General features: G+C 38.5%; 1 protein-coding gene across 5 annotated transcripts; it reads right to left on the bottom strand.

Annotated features, from left to right (window-relative positions):
* Positions 1–645: 645 nt before the first annotated feature.
* On the bottom strand, positions 646–22184 carry LOC123978447 (gamma-aminobutyric acid receptor subunit rho-1-like). Of its 5 annotated transcripts, XM_046061663.1 has the most exons (12): positions 22114–22184; positions 14814–15028; positions 14406–14571; positions 9810–9860; positions 9567–9673; positions 8556–8623; positions 7599–7822; positions 7087–7169; positions 6288–6428; positions 5641–5793; positions 4410–4606; positions 646–2550 (listed from the first exon to the last, which is right to left on the bottom strand). In XM_046061663.1, the coding sequence occupies exons 4-12, from the start codon at positions 9839–9841 to the stop codon at positions 2248–2250; spliced, it is 1308 nt and encodes a 435-aa protein (XP_045917619.1). In that variant the 5' UTR covers positions 9842–9860; positions 14406–14571; positions 14814–15028; positions 22114–22184; the 3' UTR covers positions 646–2247. The 5 variants fall into 5 exon arrangements, with proteins under 5 accessions (XP_045917619.1, XP_045917616.1, XP_045917617.1 ...); XM_046061660.1 differs by lacking the exon at positions 14406–14571; XM_046061661.1 differs by lacking the exon at positions 14406–14571 and having other exon boundaries at positions 22105–22164.
* Positions 22185–22318: the final 134 nt, after the last annotated feature.

The raw sequence follows: 22318 nt of genomic DNA, 5'->3' as shown, positions 1-22318 counted from the left end.
TGTAGCTGGTAGCAATCCAGTGTCAAATAACTGTGAAAGCTTATCCTGCAGCACTGTTTAAATATACTGTATAGGAAGAAGCAGGAAAATAGGATAAAGATTTGGGATGAAGACTTTACAGGGCATACCAGAAAGATGTCACCAAATGAAGAGTCTGTTTTGTGTGTATTTAGTTGATTTTTATTGATTGATGTCTGCAGAAGCAATATTCAGGAGCCATGCATCTCAATCCATTTTCATTTGTACAAATTAAATGTATTACATAAAGGAGATTTAAAATGTACAGTATTGTGATTGTGTTGGTCAGCACCTAAGCTCAGCTCAAATCATTTTCACATTTTCAGAAAAAATAAATAAACATTTTCCCATACATAATATTTTTCTAGAGTTTAATTTCTGTATGTTTGGCCATTAAATTGTCATGAACCACCAAAAGAAATTTTTAAAATATCTTTTGCCTAATAAAGTATAAAGTCATTTTAAGCTGAAAAAGACGATAAAACTAGCAACTAACAGGTCACAGTGAACCTCAAAGCCTCACAACACCAAACAGAGGAGATGAGTTTCAGTTGTATTTTTTTTAAAAAACAAAAAAAGAAGAAATAAGGACAAAGTCAATATCATAATCAGTGTTTGGGATTTACATATTTTTTACATGTTTGATTTTAATAGAGTGCATTATTTTGCCTTTTTTACTAAACTTCAAATCACACAAATGCAATGCAGTAAGTAGCTTGAGAGCAAAATAACTGCATCAATACAAAGATCACAAGAAAGTGTAACAAATACTGAATCATGTTAACGTGCTGCAAAAGTACTTGAAGCGTAATGTTATTATCAGGTTTTTAAAGGTATAGTTACACATTTTTGAAAAAAATTGCCGCTTATAAGCTTTCTCGTCAAGAGTCGGATAGGAAGAGTGATACCACTCTCATGTCTGTACAGTAAATATGAAGCCACAGCCAGGAGACAGTTAGCTTAGCTTAGCACAAAGACTGGAAACAGGGGCTGTGCTCGAAACGGGCTAAACTGCTGTCTCAGAAGGTGTCTAACAGGAGAGCGAGGCATCGAGTGCTGTTTGAAACGGCTCGAGCGATCTCTTCCTGTCTCCTGAGATGCCTTCAGGCTGCCCCAGTAACGGCCAGTTTTGAAGGAAGCATCGATTGTGACTTGATGCTGACTATTACCCATAAAGCAGCGCGGTTGTAAACAAATATACGTTTTTAAAAGTTTTTAGTAGTTTTCTCGCTTAGATTGTTGAAAATCTAGAGAGAACTACACACTGAACTATAATATTAGCCCATGACTGTAACCAACCAAGTGTTTTCAGTATGATTTCTGAGGCGTCTGTTTGTTTGTTTTTTGGCTTTTCAATCGCTAGTTAGCTGATGCTAAGGCTAGCGTCTCTTCTGACAGCCAGAAGAGACGCGAGACGGCGTCTCTTCTGGCTTCTTTTACTTACCTCCGAGTAGTTGGAAACTCGCGCAGACTCCAGGAAGTTACTTTTCCCAGCAAAGAAATAGCCTGGCACTTACCCAACCCATAAAAAAACCCTGAAAGTATTGTTTTTACACATCCGTTTTGGTACAGATTAAACAAACAAGATATCACATGTTAATTCTTGAGTTTTGGAAGTTCTGGCAAACCAGGCTAGCTGTTTCCCCCTGTTTACACTGTTTGTGCTAAGCTAAGCTAACTGGCTGCTGGCTGTAGCTTTATATTTAACGGACAGATATGAGAGTGGTATCAATCTTCTCATCTAACTTTACACCAGACAAAGGCAAATAAGCTGAACTGTTACTTAAAATATATTTTGTTTTTTTCATTGATTGTCAAGTTTAGTTCATAAGCAAAGGAGAAGGAATTTGTCTGTGTATTGAAAAGGTGGTCAAAGAGTCACTTCATCGAGGACTGAAATGCAGCTGAGTTAAACTGCACAATAACACAGGTCCATGTTTGTGAATCTCTCTGTGCAGTGAGTCCTCAGGCGTCAACAATATCAAAATGTCTTTCCACCAACAGCACTATAGTTACAACATGAAACCACATAGATCTGATGGAGTCACAAAACCAACAACGACTGGCCTGTTTGTCTACTCGTAGTGGTCCCCGAGCATCTTATGAGCAGTTTCTCTGTCTGAAAAGCATTAAATACAATGTTATTTTCCTGCTCTTTCACAAACGAGCCAAGCTCCTTGAGTCTCATCATGGACGACTCTCACAGAGGATCTACTTCTGCGTTCCGCGTTATGAGTAGATGGACCAGTAGATGATGTTAAAGAGGATGTACGCTCCGGGAAACACAACCCTCGAGTACTTGTCTATGGCATGGGTGTCTATCCAAATGTTCACGTAGCTTCTGGATTGTTTCACCTGGCCTGCGATCTGCGGGTCATTCAGTGCCACTTGGGCCAACATTCGCTCCTGGCGGCCGCCATTCTCTGGCATTCCATAATTACCTGTCGTGTTCATGTCCATAGACCCATAGCCAGTGATCTGGGGATCGATCATCATCTCATCAGGGTTGCCAATGCCACATGTACAAGGCAACTAGAGAGACAAAAAAAAGGAAACAAAAAGTCACTTTGACACCTTGAAATCTGCTTTTTGTAAACGCTACTTTCTGTAAAACAAACTAAAACCACAAAATAAATACATTAGTTTAAGTGTTTATCATCTTTTTCTGCACACTCAGGGCCTTTAAATAACTTTGGCATAAAACATTTATAGAAGGATGTTTGTGCTGGAAATGTTCCCTCGGGGTACGTGGGCAATTTGGCTCCATATGCTGCAGCATTTGGCAGATGAAGAATAGCAATATAGTACACAAGCTGTAGTCCCAGAAATAATTTGCCATAGCCCTGAGAGCTTCAAGTGAGCCAATTTAGAAAATATTTATCTGTTTATTGGAAATGCACGTACATTATTAATTCATGTTTCTACCGGTTTAAAAATGTTTTAATGTATAAGATATTTTCATATAAAATCAGGTCACACTTGTGTTGACTTTTAACATGAAAGTCTCTTATTTGTAGCTATTACAGCACACAACAACTAGAATTTTATCAACAGTGAACCATTTAACATTTAGGAAATTGAAATAAGTCTGTAGAGAGCTTTAAGACTATATCAACTTTATGGTAAATTTGGGTTTGATTTTAGTGTTTTTCAAAAACCTATTTGAGTATTTTTATTTGACTTTTAACCTTTTACCACCCACTGTTCCATCTGTGGGTCACTACTGCTATGTAGAACTTTACCAGACTGCAAGTGCAATGGAAATTTCCATAAATGTGAACGTATAATATAATTGTTGATAATGTTTATGATATTTTTGGTAATGGTGGTCAACAAATGACATGAAGTAATAGAAGAGGCTGTCTGGGATGTGCACATTGACAAAATTTTTGACTTTATAAAGGTAGAAAAATAATCCAAGTACAAGGCATGGCAGAATGTACAACTAAAACCTTAAAAATATTGGGCGTGGTGCGATTACATACAAACTCAATGTAAAGACAAAGAGAGATGCGATTTCCCACCGGGCGGTGTGCAGGTCCTGCGCTCAGTCAAAGTCTTGTGATGCGGTGTATTCAACATAGTCACATAACGCGCTCTGTAGAGCCGTTTGTCCGTTTGGGCTACTGTAGAAACATGGCGGCGCAACATAGCAACGTCCATAGTTATAGATATTACATTGCATTTCTGTCAATAGCTCCTCCTAAATATTACACAATGAATCTTTAACTTTTCTACATTGATTTATCTTCACTCGCGACGCAACACGTTTAAATTTGCATTTGGTCTAGTGTTAAAATATTAGAACTCTAAAGAATATGATGTCCTCTGCACAGCTCCAAATCCGTGTTGTGAGGGTTAAATAGAAGAAAACAGCATCAAACAAAAAACATATTTGTTGCATAGTTCAACTGTTTTAATTAATCATTTCTGCTAAATATCAGAGAAACATTTGCTTCCTTATTTTTACTTCAAGACAAAAAAAGTTAAAGAATGAGTGTTTCACACAGTAATTGTTTACTCCCCCAATGATCAGAAGTTTCATCACTCAACAAAAATAAAGCTGTATTTACTGGTCAAGAATTAAACTCAATATTGTGTAGCTTTGGTATTTGGTAAGAAAGCCCCTCGCCTTTGGAACATTTTGGCCAAAAATTTAGCTTGGCTATGTTGCACTCATGCTCAGGACAGACCAGTTTAAAAGTTTAAATATTTGATAATTAAACCCTTTGTTTTTATAAGTGAAGTAAAGCTGAGCGATTATTACACTGGTTTTTAATGTAATTAAACTGTCCATTACTGTCACTGTGAATCATTAAAAGGGGTTAACTGCATTTTTAACTGCAGGCGACAGACAACCATAGAGAAAAATCACATGAAATAACACTTACTCTCTCCCTCAGTTTCCTCTCTTTCCTCTCCTGTACGGTGGAGAGGTAGTTGACCGCCGCATACTCTATCACCGACAGGAAGACAAAGACAAAACTGACCCAGAGGTAAATGTCCACTGCCTTGATGTAGGAGACCCGCGGCATGGAGGCGTTGACCCCGGTGATGATGGTGGACATGGTCAGCACTGTGGTGATGCCTGGAGATAAACACACAAACAGTTTAGTCACATTGGAGTTATTAATAATGTATCACTGGGTTGGGAAGCTAAAACCAAATGCTAAATATCATAGAAAGGGCTGCACATCAGAATATGCAAGATTAAGGACAATAATAATATACCATATTTCTACTATGGGATTTATTGCTCTTATTTTTCTTTCTTATTTATCTTTGCTTCAGTCCAACATTTTTTAGTTTTTTCTAAAAATACAACCAGGGAAGGGAAATTGCCCATTAAACTGCTCATAGCTCATTATTCTTTATTTTAAAAAATGAACTTGACTTTTCACTTTTTTTGCCCAGAGTTAGAGGAATCGATTCCACTCACATAGCTGTGCGGTAAATGTGAAGCTACAGTCAGAAGCCGGATAGCTAAGCTTAGCATAATGACTGGAAACAGGGGGAAACAGCTAGCATGGCTTTTTCCAAAGGTAATAGAATTACACTACCAAGTGTCTTTTAGGTTTAATTCTTGAACAAAGGGAGGTGGGGGTGGGGGGGTCCCCTTTATGCTAAGCTAAGCTAACCACCCTCTTGGAAAAATCTGCCTACAAACACCTCCATGGTTTTTACTAATTTGTACAAAAAATGACAATTTTTAGTTTTAGGGTTTTTGTGCAATACTATTTCCTGGAATCTCAGCAGATTGCCTGGCAAAGCAAGACATCCTGTGATATGTTAAATAATGAGCTTTATAGGCATTTTTTTGTTACCTTTGGACAGAGCCAGGCTAGTTGTTTCCCCCGTTTACAGTCATTATACTATGCTAAGCTAAAATAATTGGCTTCAAGCTGTAGTTTCATATTTACCGTGAGAGTGGTATCACTCTTCTCATCTATTCTCGGCAAGAAAAACAAATACATATTTCCCAAGAGGTTGGGAACCACTGCACTATCCTGCTTCCCTGCCTTTTTTTTAAGGAATACGCCTCCATTTCTCAAACTAAATAATCTTTCTTTAGAGCTAGTTTCTTTGCTAAGGTTGTGCTCTGGGAAGGAAACTCTATCCTACCTAGTGGCACCCTGGCGGGGACGGCCCTGCGGTCAATCCAGAAGGACACCCAAGACAGCATGACCATCAGAGTAGCAGGGAAGTAGGTCTGCAGCAGGAAGAAGAAAATGTGGCGCCGCAGGGTGAAGTGGATGTACAAACGATTGTACCAGCCTGGGAAGAAGAAATATCACCGTTACACGCACATTGTCATATGTTAGCTGCTGATACACCGTAAAAACACTCGAAGCAGAGGTTCCCAGCTATTGTGGCAGTGAGAGATAGCACACAAAATCCTTTTTGTGCTTCAGGTTGCTCTTCTGAGCTAGAAAGTGACAAGTGGTTATGAGAAGGCTGCAGCGCTTTCACAGTGGCTCTCCAGCAGTGGCTCTCCAGCAGTGTACAAGTGGTTGGCAGTAGTTTGATTCGGTTCGTTTTGCAGAAAGGATTAAATATTAGTACATTCTTCTTGGTGTGACATTCAAGGGACACCAATTTCATGTAAGGAAGACTCTGTCCTTTAGTTGGCTTATAAAGGAAAATGAGATGCATTGAAGTTCTATTCAATTGTAATCTAGTTATTACATGCATGATGCCCACATTTGGTCCATTTGCATAATCACTTCAGTTTACTGTATATATATTAGTGCCTGGGTAGATTACCGCACCTGTGCTGCTGTAGAAAGCCAGCTTGGTGGTGGTGTGAAATTTCTGGATGAGGAACTGGGACAGAGATATTCTGTCGTCTGTGTTCAGAGATTCGTTGCCTTTCTTCCAGTACAACATCAGGTCGTCATCAGTGTACGCATCTGGAGGGGAAAGAAGTATAATTAAGTACATCGGGACAGATTTAGTAACAATGCTAGATGTTAATGTGAACAAAATCTAACAAGACATGACTGCAATTTAAAAGCACCACTAGCTGTCCCTATTACACCCTCCGATTTTCCAAGTCTTTGAGCCTCACTAGTAGAGGAGCTAAGGGGGTGATGTTAGAGGAGAGGGTCTTAACATTAATGCAACATATTCTCTTTGAAGCATTGATGTGCTCAAAAGCTTTCATGGCGTGATATATCTGAGATTTCACTTCAAATATCTGGAGAGCAAACTAGACATTTTGGCCTGAGGAGAGCGCATGAGAAGAGCTCATATAGTGTCCAAAATGAAAATGAAAAAGAGGAACCATGAACATCAAAGCAGATGTTATGGAAATGCAGACATTCGTTTTTTCAGATGCTATGTCAAACTGGTGGTCAAGAGGAAACTCTGACCTGATGACAGGAACTCAAAATTTTCATCAAAATCAAGGACTTAAAAGCTGTGAACCACTGGGCACTAGTTATTAAGGTTTGTATTTTGCTCTGGACCAAAGTGTTGGATGGATAAATCTCCATGTTAGCAGTGGGGGGGAAAAAAGCTATTGTCTTGCTGAAGTATTTGTTCATATTTTTTGATAAATCCACTCACAGCTCTCAATCTCCAGTGAGCAGGTTTGGGTGTCCAGAGGGAAGCGGCTGAGGTCCATGTTGCACATGGCAGTGACAGTGACTCTGCCGGGCACAAAGCAAAACATACACTATAATTCATTTCCCTAAAGTAACAGCAAGGGTTTAGGGTAAATTCACAATTTTTTTGAACAAAGGCTGCTTCTGTCAGAACAAATAAAAGGAATAGAGAGACAAGCTGTGTGTTATGTGCTTGGCAATTCTCAGTTTTTAGTTTTCAAATCATTAAAAGATGCTTATGGTGTGGTGTATTTTGGTGTTTTCATGTGCTTCATTTTGTGTCAGTTGTAAAAAAAAAAAGACAAAAAAAAAGTATTGTGATGTTTTGTATTGTGATTGTTTTTACAGTACCGGAAAATAAATTGTATTCTTTTTCAGTGATGAATGACCAACAACTTTGCCTTAAAAGTCTTATTTTTTCAATATATAAACTCTTTAATTAAGACAAAACATGCTTCTGCTGACGTGTTTTACCTGAGACTGTAGAGGACGTTGCCGTCAGGGTAAACCCTCAGCATGACGTTATCAGTCGTGGTGTCGTGGATAAAAGAGCGCTTGGAGTGGACAAAGAACATGTCAGGAACCCAAATCTTCTTCACCAGGCGACTGTCAAAGGTCATGCTCTGGTTGTTAGTGCTTGGGAAAGACAGCCGCTCGTCCTTCCAGTAGTGACGCAGGTACAGTGTCATGGTAAAGTCCTATACGAAGAAAAGAAGCTAGTACGCTGCACAGTGATGGAGGAAGTACTCAGATCTTTAACTTAAGTTAAAGCACCAACACAACGATGTAAAAATACTCCATTACAAGTAAAAATCCTGCATTCCAAATCACACATAAGTAAAAGTGCAGCAGTATTATCAACTATATGTATTTAAAAGTATCAAAGTAAAAGTAGTGGTTGTGCTGTAAAATGGCCCCTTGTACTTTAAATACAGTCAGGTTGTTTAATTCAGTGGTTTCCAACCTTGGGTTCGTGGCCCTCAAAGGGGTCACAAGATAAATCTGACAGGTTTTGAGATGATTAATGAGAGAGGAAAGTTAATTAATTAATTAAAATTAATAAAGTTTTCAGACCTCTCTAATCTTTTTCTGTTTTTGTAAAAATATTGGATGGAAGCAAACAAATTAACTCATAGAAACTGGTTTAACCTTTAACAATATACATGATCTTGGATGTAATATCTTACAAATCTTAATAACAATCGCTGTCAGATGAATGAAGTGAATTGAAAAGTACAATATTTCCCTCTGAAAAGTAGTTGAATAGAAGTGTAAAGTAGCAGAAAATGGAAATACTCAAGTACAGTTTTGAGCTACTAGTACTTTACTTAAGTATGGTACTTGAGTCATTGTACTTAGTTACTTTCTACCACTGGCATTTATGTTGTACGTCATTTTAAAAAGTTTACCAGAAAGCTGTTTCATACTTACCATGTCCACCTCGGAGATGGTGTCCAGACTTTCAACCTGAACATCTACTCCAACAGGTATTGGAGGACCTAAAAAAAAATAAAAGACTCGTGTCAGTTATGCATAACAAACGCAGAGGTGTTATTCTTCAACATAGAAGCTTGTTGAGAATGCTTCTCTGCAGTCAGCATGATCATTACAGAGACTGTTTGTTGTGGAAATCACGTTTCCAAAAAGAACAATGAATCACAAATACAGAGCAACTGCTTTTGCCTCGCCTGCGTCCGCCTGGCTGCGATTCTACTTTTGACCTATTTCAGCCTTTCTACTCTGCATCATCATCCTCCAATAGTACACAAATGCAATTAGGTCACAATAATGGATCAAAGTTGATGCAGCAGTGGATGAAATCCAGCTCTCTTTTCCACTTCCAGCTGAGACGCACTTGATGGTGGAAATCGGATGCAGCAAAAGGATTCTGCAAGGGTCACTTGGTTGCATTTTCATCTGCAGATTGTTGTATAATTAAAAGTAGTTGTGGTCTGATAAAAACAGCATGTGTTTCCTCTTCAAAAGCCCTCGTGGCTGACTTTTTTTGTTAAACACAGTGTTCGCGTTTGCCTTATAAGAGAAATAAAAAGATAAAGACAGCTAAAAAGATTAGGAATATATATTCCATAACTATATTTTAGTAAAAACAAAAGCATGTGTGCCTTTATCGCAGGATAATCCTACAGTCCAAAAAGCTGACATCAAATCCCTCTAATATACAGTAATGTTACAGGCATGTAGTAACACTCTTATGGTGCAAATAACTGAGCTTCTATTGAAAACTCCAGCACAGCTTGCATAGATGGTGTAATTAAGATCTCCAAGAGCTTAATGCTTATAGGATTGTTTGGCCCAAACCAATGACCACTGCACAGATCTTACCCAGCTACACTTGATGACTGAGCCTGATGCCTCTACAGCAACCTGACTAAGTTGCAATCATGCGCCCGCTTTTAAATAAAGTAACAACCATTTTCTGACCTCCAAACGCTGGCCTCATGGTGAAATCATGGTCGTCTATTCTCAGGAGCTGCTCAGATTTTGTCATGGGAGATTTTGTCATGTCTGGACTTCGTTTGTAAATTGGGCTGCCAAACAACAGAAAAGGGAGACACGTGGTCACAATGAGCCTTCGGGGATTTGTAGTTTGTTGTCTTTAATGTCAATGAATTAGCAAAAGATTGGCTATTGATAATGTTTTAATTAAAGATATATAAAACTCACCCTCCGGATTTGTGGCCTACACCTCCTTCCATTCTGGTCTCTCTTCGCGACCTGATAGTTAACAAACAGTAATAAAAAACAATTATAAGAACATATGGCAGCAGCACAACATAATTCAGAGAAGCTGAGATAACTGAGCTTTTATTGTTTTCTTCTGTTTTACGTCTAAAATGCAACATTCAAAATAACATTCAAAATCAAGGTGTCTTTTTCTTTACAAGGTTACATTTTCAGTTAAGTTAGTTAGTAATACTGCAATAATGAGTCAATGAATCGATTTCTTGAGCAAAAATCATTTCAAAAGCCCTTGAAGGCATCACCATGGACTGTGGGAAATTATAACAGGCCATTTTCACTATTTTCTGACTATTTAATTGACAAAATTATTAATCAGTTAATCAAGAAAAGAATTGGCCAGTGAACTGATAACAAAAATAATTGTTGGTTGCAGCACTAAATCAACTTTATATATTTTGATTATAGCTAACACAATTATAATTTTAGTAATTTAGTTGATCAACAGAAAAATAATCAACTATTCAGAGAATCAATCGTTAAGTAATTTTTGAAGCAAAAATTGCTGGATGCATCTTCTTAAATTTACAGATTTGATGCTTTTCCATATTATGTGTGGTGGTAAACTGGATATCTTGGTTTGAAATTAATTATAATTAAGCATTGTTTGCCATTTTGTGCGATTCAATAGAGAAAAAAAGAAAAAAACCTGCAGATTAATGGATAATGAAAATAACTGTTCGCCACAGCTTTAATTTTGAAAGAAAGTATGTCAGTTTCAAGCCTAAATCTACATAGGTTTATAGTAGGAACAATTTTTTTGTTTTGATGCTTCTCACTTCTCACTTCTCACTAAGGAGATGTAGTACATCCTGTTACATCACACATTTATCTACAAATCGCACACAGGGCAAAAGGGCATTTCGTCATCACATCCAGTATAGAGACCCAGCTCTTCTCTGGTGTCACTTTTCAAGACGGCTTCCTCTGTGCACTTGTCTTTTAGGCAGCCTCTGAGCAGAGAGATGGGGGGGGGGGGGGGGGGGGGGGGGGTGTAAGTAAGAAGAGATTCCAAAAACCTAAAATGGATTATTAGAATAAAGCATGCTGCAACAGACAGGGCCAAATCCCTGTGACAGCCATAGACATGCATTAAGGAAATACCACAGAGGAAAGGGGGTTGGGGGTGAAGAGCTTGAAAAAAACACAAGATCAAAATGAAACAATAAGAAGAGGGTCTTTGTGTGTGCAAGCTGCAGTGTTATGATGGCCAATGGGTGCTACCCGTCTGCATCCATCCAGCAGCTGGTTCCTAATCCTCTTGGCAGAAATGCATCTCCAATCCCACTCTCTACCCTGCTTACGCCACACAGCAGACCGCTGCCTGTCTGCACACTGCTCTGCTATGTGTGGCCCAACGCTGTTTTTGTTCTGCAGCCATGAACCTTCACTTTAGACTTCCTTTAAAACAAAAATCATTTACTAGACCTTCAGGAAATATGACAAAGGCAAAACACTAAATGCTTTCCATTGACCATTTGTTAGTCATTACTAGTAAATTAATATAAAAATGGATTTACAATTTTCAATACATTTAAATATGTGATTTAAAAGTAGATCTTAGTTAATCAAAATTCATAGATTTTAACTACACAAAATGGTGGGTGGGGAAAAATAAGTAAATTTAGCTTTAGTCAGGGTTAGCCGTGGGTGTGGCTATCACAACAGCTAGCTTGATTTGGCGCTCTTGCTTTAGCTATGTTGTTGACATTTTAATTTGACCTGTAGCTGTGTTCTTGTAACTGCTAATTAAACATTCTGTTTATATTTCAATTACACATTTCTCTGTTGTAAAAAAGTTATATGGCAAAATAAAAATCAACAAGTCAAGTTAAGTTTTGACAAGCCTAAATATCTAGCTAGCTAGTTACTGCATTTTGGCTTTGTATAGCAGTAAGCTATGTACCCATGCTAATGTAGATATTTTCATTTAGATGAGTTACTTTTAAAGTTTTTATGCTTTTGATTTTTCTGTGTAAGTGTGGATAAACAAGCAGGGTGATTAATTTTAATAAAAGTGTATGGCTTTTGTAACCCAAAAATGAAGTCTGCTCAAAATAATCAAAATGTTTTTTCCTTAGTTGTTTTTTTTTCCGTGTGACTCTGCTGTCCTACACAAATCCCCCTCTCTACGCTCTTCCTCCTGAAGGAACCATGTGGAGAAAAAAAATTCTATGTAATATAGTGAAAACACCCACAACCTGAAATTTCACACACACAAGAGTGGAGGGGTGGAGTGATGAGAAACAGGGAGAAGAGTTTGACTTCTGCATAAGTACACTGAGATTCCTCCCTTCCCCACAAAAAAAGAGGAAGAAGATTTACATTTGATTTGTATTCTCAGACACTGTGTGTCAGCAGAGAGAAGACTGTGAGAGGACTTTTAACTAGTTGGGGAGAAAAAAACAAAAAGCAGTGAGGCACAGATTTGATAACATGGCGACTGGTGTAAAGAGATTACAGTGCAGCTTTGAGCCACTTGTGCGTTCTGTCTTCTGAAGATTTTCCACAGACGATTACAATTGTGCTCCTCTTATACTTAATGATCATCTTAACCACCTTAGGGCTGCGATGATCACTTTCAATGACAGTAATTTCATGCCGGATTGTTTAGATTTAAAAAGACAGCTTTAACCTCGCATTGTTTAACACAAATACCCCTTCAGTAACATCACTCCTGCCTTGTCATGCACTCTGACAGTTTGTCATATATAAGAAACGGCAGGTGCGTCATGTCAAACACATTTATTTCACTCAAACAGAAGAGCCTTAATTGTGAACAGACTGCTGTTTGACGAATCCTCTGATCTATAAATAACAACACTTATAGCATGGAAAGTGATAATGTATCTAAAGGCAGGGGGATTATAATTTGACAGGGTTTGTTGAATATATTAAGTGGATGCAAATCAGTCAACGCTGATAGCATTATGAGGCGCATAGCCCTGCCTGCTTGGGAAAATATTATCATCTTCACAAGAGATTAATGCAAGTTTTTCACTTGAGGGCCTCAAGCTATAGATGAACTCTTTGCCATTATTTCTACAAGAGAATAGGTGCATTTGTGGATATAAAATGCTGGGAAAGAGTTGAATCTTCACAGGTCTGGAAAGTAATGTGTATTTTTCTCCTTATTTTCTGTGTCACATGAAAGCTAATATTCACATTTTAATTTGGACTTTTCCTAGTGAAGTGTTGATTGCAGTGCTGTCTAGACCCATCTAAAAGGTGTTCATTTAGTACTACAGCTGATTAATATAGTCGATAAGATAGTCGATTAATCAATTAGTCGATCACTGCATTTCTTTGTCTTTTGTGATAGTAAATTGACTTTGGGTGTTGGACTATTGGTCAGATAAAACAAGACATTTGGGCTTTAGAAAATACCCATCACAATTTCCACAATTTCTGACATCGACCAAACAATAAACAGAAAATAATCATTAGTTGCAGCCCTGGCATGCGTTTTTTCCTCTCCTCATAGATCTGGTATTGCTCCCGTGGGTGTTCAAAGCCATCTAAAAGGTGTTCAATTAATTTTGGACAAAATAGTATTTTTAAATGAATTCTATGAGCATGCATCTTTTTAAATACCTTACAGAGTAGTTTTTTTATGTTGCAATATATGCTCCAAATGTAGCTGATTTACTGAAATAATTGTCACATTTGCATTTCTAATCAAAAACTATGATGCTTATTTTGTAGTGTTTAAGTCACATTTCTTCCACTACAAGAGATGATAGCAGTAATAAAACATCTAATATTCTTATTAGAGTTGAAATGATTAGTCAATTGACAGAAAATTAATATAACTGTTTTGATAATCAATCAGTCATTTTTAAGCAAAATTGGCAAACCCTAGCTCCTTAAATGTGAATATTCACTGCTTTTCTCTGTCTTATATGATCGTAAACTGAATATCTTTGGGGTTTTGGACTGTTGGTAGGACTAAACAAGGCAGTGTAAGCTGTCACCCCTTGCTCCGGGAACTTGTGATTTTATATTTTTTAGCTATTTGCATACATTTTCGAAAACCAAACGATGAATCAAGAAATTAGATTCAACATTTGTGAAAATAATTGTCACTCTCAGTCCCACTTTGTATTCACAAGTATTGAATATAACTCTCTCAAAATCTATTATTCTTCTGACTGATTTGCTGTGCAGGTAAACATTCAGCTTCTCAAGTATACCTAACAGGATTTCGATGAATTCATTCAAGTGATCCCACACTGCCTCCACTTTATTCTCCATTATGTGCTCAAAATTAACAAAATGATTTAAAGTAATCAGCAGTGTCCTTTGTACAAATTGAATTTAAATCACACATCTTAAAACATAAAACATCTAAAATTCTAACACATCATTTCTATTTAAATCACCTCTAATGTCACAGCCAATTCAATCAATAATATGTAGAATTGAGGACACTTTAACGATTCCCTGTTCTAGTTCAGTCCAGACTAAAACATTTAATCCAATGGATGCATTAACGAGGCAGCAATTAGCCTAAATAATCACCTGAAAATGACATTGACTACAACTGCTGCCGGTAGGGAAAACAGTCATTAACTGCCTGCGGCAGTTGTGGGGCAGGAGTACACAGCATTCAACAGTAGTACATAAATAGATGTGGGGATTTAGGTCTCCCTCTCTCTCTCGTCTCCAATCTGCTGTCTGAATAAGTCTGGTTTTAGAGGGGGAGGGAGCAGTACAGGTGACACAGGAAACACTGGACAACATTGTGTAAACCACAAAGATATATATATATATACACATACACACATATATATACATATATGCATATAACATATTGAAGCCCTTATGGGAAAATTTTGCATTAAAAGCTTAATTTAAAACTGTCACGCATCCCGTTGAGAAATTAAAAACATGTATTCTTTGATATGTCCGTGACTCCTTTGACATTACCTGCTCTGTTTGTATGTCTCCAGCTTGTGACCCCTCGACAGGGCCATCTTCCCAGCTGCACCCGCGAGCCAAACACAGAAGAGCACAAGAACAGCATCCACCTGCATGGTTCACATTCCCCAGAGGACGGACCTCTCCTGTCAGTCAGAATCTACTCCCCTCCAGGGTTCGGAGCACTCTGCCTTCCTGAGACATTCCCTTCTCCAGAGCCGGAGCTGATAAGAGGGAGGAAAACTGCAAATAACGGCAGCAGCTACACTGGGCTATTCTATACGGCCTGAGTGGAAAAACATCCTACGGTGCTTAATCTCCACAGTGGGAAAAGCAATTTTGACTAAACCCATAAATCCTTGAGCGTCAGATGGTACAGATTTGATCCCTCCAGCGGCGGATGTGCCTGCCTCTCTGCGCTCTGCTGTGCTCAGATATCCTGCGCTCTGATGTGCTCTACTCCACTTTGCACCGCCCAGAAACACCAATTCTCACAATGATGCAGCGTGCTCATTTGCAAAGGTCAACGGTTTAGAGAAACAGACTCACAGAGGCTGAGAGGAGGCTGTGTGTCTGATGCAAAAGGCTTCTCAGCTCTTTCCGGTGCAGCATGTCTCATATGTAATGTTTTCACAAATCTGTATTTCTGCCTGTTGGTGTTTGCAGGATTTCCGTTCTGCTTAATGTGAACCTGGACAATGAATGTATGAGTGTAGAGTTGTTTTCTTGCCGCCTGCTGTGTTCTTTCTCTGTTGTTTGTTTCTCAGGCGACTCAGATTTGGGAACATTTATGGATGGTCCAAAAAATTGTTTGACAGGTACATACAGCAGAAATAAGGCCAACAGAGTTTTTTTTAACAAGAAACCTATACAGATACATAATTTGGAGGATATATAATATGGAATATTAAGCCAATAAAGCAGCTGACTTCTTAATATTTACAGCATTAAACAATGATTTGGTCTGTTTTGTCAGATAATGGATATAAAACACAGTATTACATGCATTTGGTCCCAACACCACTGTGATCATCACACACTTCAGCAATCTGCTTCCAAAAACTCAGGATAAATAATGTGTGTGCTTTTGGCACCAGAGGCTGCACCACTATTTGTCTGTCAAGGCGTGCAGTCAATATGAATAAGCCAATCAGAAGACGTCTCAGGGCTGATGTCACCACCATCCAGGCCATGTGTCCCCCTTTTTTCTTTTTTAGACAGACTGAATAGTTGGATTATAAGATCATGAATTTGGGTTAGCTCCATGGACGTCAATCTGAAAATTGGTGTAAGTAATGTCAGGCAGTGTTTGTGTTTCAGATTTGCGAATCCTTCTTACAAAATACCAGAGCTGCAACAATTAATCGGTTAAGTTTTCAACTACTAAATTAATCACCAAATATTTTGATTATTGTTTCAAGCTATTTTTTAAGCTAAAAATGTCAATATTATATGATTCCAGCTTAAATGTGAAAATGTTCTGGTTTCTTAACTCCTCTATCAAAGTAAATGGAAATTCTTTGGGCTGTGGAAAAAAAACAAGACATTTGAAGACATTATCTTGACCTTTGGGAAACGCTGATCAACATTTTCACAATTTTCTGTCGTTTTATAGACCAAACAACTAATCGATTAATTGAGAAAATGATGAGAAATTAAAATAATCATTAATTGCAGCCTTACGAAATACTAACACATATTCTAACATACGTTAAAAACATTTCTAAGGGGAGAGTCCAAGCTGACTTTTTTCATCAGATGTGTAAACAGAAGACTATTAATGCAGGGAAATAACAAAAACTGGTAGTTAAGGAATAAAAATAAAACCTCCGAAGTATAGAGGAGAGTGGTGTATGTATCTTTACATTCATTAACATTCACACACAACATAAACACACAAGTCTGATAAGGATCCATCAAATTTGGTTATTATAATTAAGAAGATACACTCTGAGCAGGACATTTTGAAAAATAAACTTGTCAGTGCTCCCTGGAGGCCAAACTGGGCAACAGCTTTCTGCACGACAATTTCTTATTACTTATTAGCCCACACATATATCCATGCAAACATATGTAATAAGGTACAACCAGCTAATAGTTTTGGTCATGAATATATATTGGTCAGTTTCTAATAATGAGATACTACATTGTAATTCTGACTGTCATTATTAGAGACATTTAAAGCAACATTATTATTATTATTATTATTATTATTATTAGTGGTAGTAGTAATAGTAGTAGTATTATCTTAACAGCTTCAAAATCACTTTGATGGTACACTGACTTGTAATAGAGTGAACTAAGTCTCTGTCAGAAGTGTCATTGCCACTTTTGGCTCGTTGCGCTAGCTACTGTGCTACGTATCATTGAAATCCCGGGCAGTGTAGATATCATGGCGGAGGCTGCGAAGAGACCGAAGAAGAAGTTGTCAGAGGTGACATCGAAGTGAGGAAGTGAGGAAGAGAAAGAGCGACTGGACAGGAGTAAATATTGGACAGCTGTCGGCGTGAGCTAAAAGGGCTGAAAGGATGCTGGACAGATGCTGAGCTGTTGGACTAGTAAGTAATAACTAATAACAGAAATTAGCTAGCTTGCTGTGACTTGTGTCAACATTATGCGCAGGCAACATCACTGGGCTCAGCAACCTCTATAGATTTAACGTTAGCCAATAGCACAGCCGAATAAACAGAAGAGGAGTTTGACAAAAAAAGCAAAGAGAGAAAAATAGACTGACCAAGCAAGAGGCTGCCGGAAGTTGGCGAGAATTTTATGAAATAAAAGGTTGCAAGACAGACATCGAGCTGACATTCTTTTAGTTGGACTACAAAGTAATATTGTTATGTCTTGTGTTGTCGCACTTGTTTGATGTTTGGCTGTCTTAGGAAATTGGCAACTTGCTAGTTTTTGATCTAATTTAATCATAACAAAGGCATGTACAGCTGTCCTAATTTACGATAGTGGGGAATTACACTGTCAAACGGTAGGGGTGCAACACATAATGTTGCTTTAAAGGTTCAGCATGTAAGTTTTAGTGGAATCTAGTGGTGAGGGTTGCAAATTGCAACCTGATTGCAACCAACTGCTCACTCACCACTCACCTCTCCCTTTCCAAATGCATAGGTGGCCGACATGCTCTGTCAGCTCTTGTACTAAATAATAGTGTGGGCCTAAATTTGTCCAAATTTCACTTCTCTTCTTACTTCTAATAAACCAGAAGACAACTACTACTTCTTCTTGGTACGTGAACGTATGTCACCTCGATTACAATAATTGAACAATTCTTTTGTTTTTAATTTATTTTTTTTATTGTTTTTTAGCCCTCATAGGTTTGTACTGTAAATATACTTAACCTTTAAAGCTGGGTTTATTTATTTACAGATTTCACAGATCTATTATCTTAATGTTAATTAATAAGGTTGTAAGAGCCATATTGATACTCGTAATGCTCCATTAAGTATTCAGATGATGACGTCACCGCTCCTTAAGCGGACTAGGTTAAGCAGCCCACGGAACTACACAGTTTTTGACCATACAGGACGTAATACAGTAATAATAGTAGTAAGGCTTTCCTCTGTGTACACGTATCCTATACAATATATATATATCCTATACAATTTTGGCTGTATTATTTGTGTCCCCTTCAAAAATGTAGCTTGAGAAATTTTATGTTTATTGTCCCCCCCCCAACTGTTAGATGAAATTTACGCCCTTGCAAATGTGAGAGAGCGAGCGGCAGGAAGTGACGCTGAAAGCGAGCGAGTAATAAGTTGTCATTGTCTCCGTTATTAAAAGTCTGTCTGTTGTTTCCACCACTGCTGGAAAGTGAAGGCGGTTAGCGCTAGCAAACATCTCCCTGTGCTTCAGACTCTGGTCTGAAGGCTGAGCAGGACTGGATGGGTGGCGTCACATGACTACACACAATGTTTCAAGGGGAAAGTGGGCTACATGAACACACACAATATTACCAAGATTAAATAACTGAAATAACCAATATGGGGAAATTATGTCAGGTAGAGGCTCTGAATTTCGGTTTCAATTATTTTTCAATTAATTGTCCAGCCCTAATTCAGCGTAGTGACGAAACGCGCTCTGTAGAGCAGTTTGTCTATTTGGACTACTGTAGAAACATGTAAGGGGACCCGCCGTGTATGTAGATAGAAACGGCTCATTTTAAGGTAATACAAACACAACATATCAATATATTTTTTTCTGTTAATGCAAATTATTCAAGTTTTTTTTATTTCCCTGGCAGGAGTGGGCTCCCAACTACTAACTAATGTTTCTAACTTAACAAAACAGAAATCATTATCTCCTTGCCTCAGCAGAAGTTACATTTTCCACAACACTGAATCAATATGCCAATGTGGCATAGAGTCTAGATCAGCGATTCCCAAAGTGTGGTGCGCACACCCCTGGGGATGCGTGAGCTGCCTCTAGGGGGTGCGCCACAGGAAAAATGTAATGGTGGTGTAGTAATGTAATAACTACAGTAATTGTTTTTTTGTGGAATTTTTCATGAAATAAAAACTTGAATTGAAAACTTTCCTTTGTAAGTTTAATTTAAAACTAACAATGTTATTATTAATAGTTAGCTCACAGGAAATGGCTACTCACACACTTCTTTCCCTCTGCCTCTCTCTCCCCTCCCTCTCTCTCAGACTGAGCCACCCGCGTACTTACAAATCATCATATGGATCCTCGTTTAGTCCATTTTATCTGTTTATGAGGCTATAAACAGGGCGCGATTTGTGAGAAAACAGAGGGGGGATGTTTTGAAACGTTATTTCTTTTGTCATGAAAATACCCCCCACCTCCCTCCGCATGGTTCGACATGCAGGTGAAATGTGGATTGACTGCAAAGTTTAACCATCACAGTCTGAGAAAAGGTTTTACTGCCACTGTTACTTTTTAAAGTAGTAAATATATAACGTTACATCGCAATCAGTGAAAAGACAGAGAAGACGGATGCATGCTGTTTTTAAGTGCAGTGAGTGGGTAAGGGAAGAGCTATTTTGAAGCCGTCTGCAGGATGAAACAGTGATGTAGGGCTGTCCCCGACTAAGGATTTACATAGTCGAATCAGAATCATACACGCTATGCTTACACATGTGCACTGACGACCCAGGGTTAGGGTTACAATTTTGGATTTATTTACGCACTTCTTTTTACATGTTTATTTACAGCATTAAACATTGAAATGTGTATTGTAATAGGCTGTATATTAACTTAACTGGGAGAAAACTGATAGTTCTATGTAAAATCAGATGTTGAGCACCCCTATATAGCCAAAATGGCAATATCCTTGTTTCACTGCGAAGCTTCGACTGTGAGATTGACAGTCGAATCAGGCTCCGCCCATTGAAGCATCGAATCTTTGACTATTCGGGGTCAGCCCAATAGTGATGAAAAGAAAATGGTGTCATTGAGTAAAATCCCGTAGCTCTGACTTCAGGTATGTTCACACTGGTGTAACAGGAACACTGCACTGCTTGTCATCATAGAAACAGATCTTCAGATTTTGATGTTTATTGCACCTTCAGTAATATCGGCTGCCATCTCTTCAACACACAGCTCTGCTGCTCGCAACATAAGGCTTGGTTAAAATAGGTTAAATAGGTTAATCGGTTAAAATAGCAACAATTGGCAACATCTACAACGTCCGGTCAAGTTAGCAATAATAGACATGCAACGTCCAGTTACAATTTCAAAATAAAAATACTGGTTGATGTGAAAAGGTACGTTGTTACGATATGAAACGTAAAAAACGAGTCAATGTTGAAAGCGAGTATTTACAACGTCGATGAGAGGACTAAGAGGGACTATTCTTCAGTGCACAAGAGAAAATAATTCAATGAGAGTGACTTTTGAGAACAGCAGTCAGGTATACTTGTGTTCTCTCCTCTCAGAGTCTGATGTGAGCAGCATGTGTAGCTGCAGTGAATCTCTCTCTGTCTTGCTAACCCAGCTGAGCAGCGCAACTAGGTCTGTTTTGGTCTTGGTTTCTTGCCAGACTGAACAATATTAGAGTGAAATACAACTATTAATAACGTTTGATAAATGCAAATGTACAATGATGTTTATAAACTGCAGCAATGAAAAGAAAACCAGGTCGCGCGTGAACATGTGCTCATACACGTATCCGGCTAAGCGGTGCTACAGTCTGCAGCCGGACCTTATTGCATTCCAGCAGCAACATTAGTGGGACCAGTCGAGACAACACATCGATGTGATGGCACTCCTCATAGCCGCACATCATTTTAAAACAAAACAATAATTATTTGTCTCTCAGTGAAGGTTTAGTTACAACTCTGGACTAATGCAAGATGGAAATCATTGGATTCACATTGACTATTAAAATGTTGATTAGTAGGGCAGACTGGGCAATATGGATGTACATCTTTCAGTAAATAATCAGCATCACATACTCAGTAGTGTCATGGTATAAATAGTATTTTCCTTTTGAAAATGTATTAAAGGAAATCTTGGTAGCCAGTTTGAATGGGGTTGAAGCAGCTGATAACATTAATATCTTGCAAAAATATTGATATTTATAATTTACAGGGGCTATGCTGAAGTTTGTCAGTAGAGTAGATGTGGGATCATAAGCCAGCACAAGAACAGCTGATCCAAATCCAATACTAGAACAGACCCAGTCCAGATGTTTTTAGCAGGTCACACAGACCCAGGTGAAATCCAGGCAGCCTCAGCCAGTAAACGCACAGGCAGCAGATACTGCAGCTCAGACCCTAATGGAGGATTGAGTTAGTATGCAGAGGTCCATTCAAACCAACAGTAGTATTTTCTAGAAGAGCTTTCCGTTCCGGCTTATTACAGAGACAGACTGTTTTAAAGGAGAGGTGAGAGCACTGCAGTGTCAGGTGTGACTTTGCAGCAATGGCAAATTGTTTACATGGCTCACAAGTCAGGGAGGAGGGCCCCATAGCAGAATTTTTCTTAGGTGGTACCATAGGTGCGTGTACTTACGCTCTGGTCAAATCCCTTTCTGACATGACAGTGCCTATATTAATGGGCTAAGCATGGGAAGCTGGTGAGGCACATAATAACACATTTCATACCCTTCAATCAAAAATATATCAAAATCAAAAATTTACATAGGGAATGAGGGGGTCTGTGCCCCAGCAGAGCTTTGTCTAGCAATGCCCCTGTATAACCTAGAGAGAGTGGGGGTTTGGGGGTGCAGCAACCCGGTCAAGTATGTAGTTTGGGGGTGCATTGCCTAAAATGTTTGGCTCATAGACTGGTTTGGATGTGTTCATTTTTTAAATCTTATCTCTTTTACCTGATTTACCTGACTTGCTCTGATAGCTTTGTTCTGTTGGATTTGACCGCGTGAACAATCTAGCCCTTCCTGCGTTGCTGCGTCCTCCACTTTGTTGGTTTCTATGTAGAACTACGTCACGCTCCGCCGTTAGCCAATGAAGGGGTCGGCCATCTCGGTTGTTGCCATTTTGCCCTGAATTTAGTCTGTCAGACAGACAAGCTCAAGCTGCGCG

The sequence above is a fragment of the Micropterus dolomieu genome, linkage group LG11, assembly GCF_021292245.1.
Source record: "Micropterus dolomieu isolate WLL.071019.BEF.003 ecotype Adirondacks linkage group LG11, ASM2129224v1, whole genome shotgun sequence".
Lineage (NCBI taxonomy): Eukaryota > Metazoa > Chordata > Actinopteri > Centrarchiformes > Centrarchidae > Micropterus > Micropterus dolomieu.
The sequence above is the reverse complement of the archived record's forward strand: the minus strand, read 5'-3'. Positions and strand labels throughout refer to the sequence as shown.